The sequence below is a fragment of the Ursus arctos genome, unplaced genomic scaffold (assembly GCF_023065955.2).
Source record: "Ursus arctos isolate Adak ecotype North America unplaced genomic scaffold, UrsArc2.0 scaffold_8, whole genome shotgun sequence".
In the NCBI taxonomy this organism is placed as follows: domain Eukaryota; kingdom Metazoa; phylum Chordata; class Mammalia; order Carnivora; family Ursidae; genus Ursus; species Ursus arctos.
This window is the reverse complement of record NW_026623100.1, coordinates 49,039,643-49,040,202: the sequence shown is the minus strand read 5'-3', so window position 1 is coordinate 49,040,202 and position 560 is coordinate 49,039,643. Positions and strand designations below refer to the sequence as shown.

General features: G+C 52.1%; 1 gene segment (V, D, J or C); it reads left to right on the top strand.

The window, feature by feature from the left end:
* LOC125283187 (immunoglobulin kappa variable 3-15-like) lies at nt 1-560 on the top strand. The segment is given in 2 exon segments: nt 1-78; nt 256-560. Coding segments are annotated over 2 exon segments (354 nt in total).

Here is a 560-nt window from a genome sequence, read left to right as displayed (position 1 = left end):
TCTGTCTCAGTTAGGGCACAGAGTGAACCATGGAAGCCCCAGCTCAGCTTCTCTGCCTCCTATTACTCTGGCTCCCAGGTGAGAGGAACAGGGGGTGATTCTGCAAGTCAGTGAAAACTGTCGTTTGGCCTTCGCCCTTGGCACCGTTGCTTAGCAAGAACACAAGTAAACTCAATATAGATGAACAAATTCCTGAAGACAGTGGTTAAGATGTCAATTACGTGGCTGATTTTTCTGTTTTATTTCCAATCTCAGGTTCCACGGGAGAAATCGTGATGACACAGTCTCCAGCCTCGCTGTCTTTGTCTCCAGGAGAAAAAGCCACTCTCAACTGCAGGGCCAGTCAGAGTGTTAGCAGCTACGTAGCCTGGTACCAGCAGAAACCTGGGCAGGCTCCCAGGCTCCTCATCTATTATGCATCCAGCAGGGCCACTGGCATCCCAGACCGGTTCAGCGGCAGCGGGTCTGGGACCGACTTCACCCTCACCATCAGCAGCCTCCAGGCTGAAGATGTCGCAGTTTACTACTGCCAGCAGTATAATAGCGGGTGCCCACAGTGA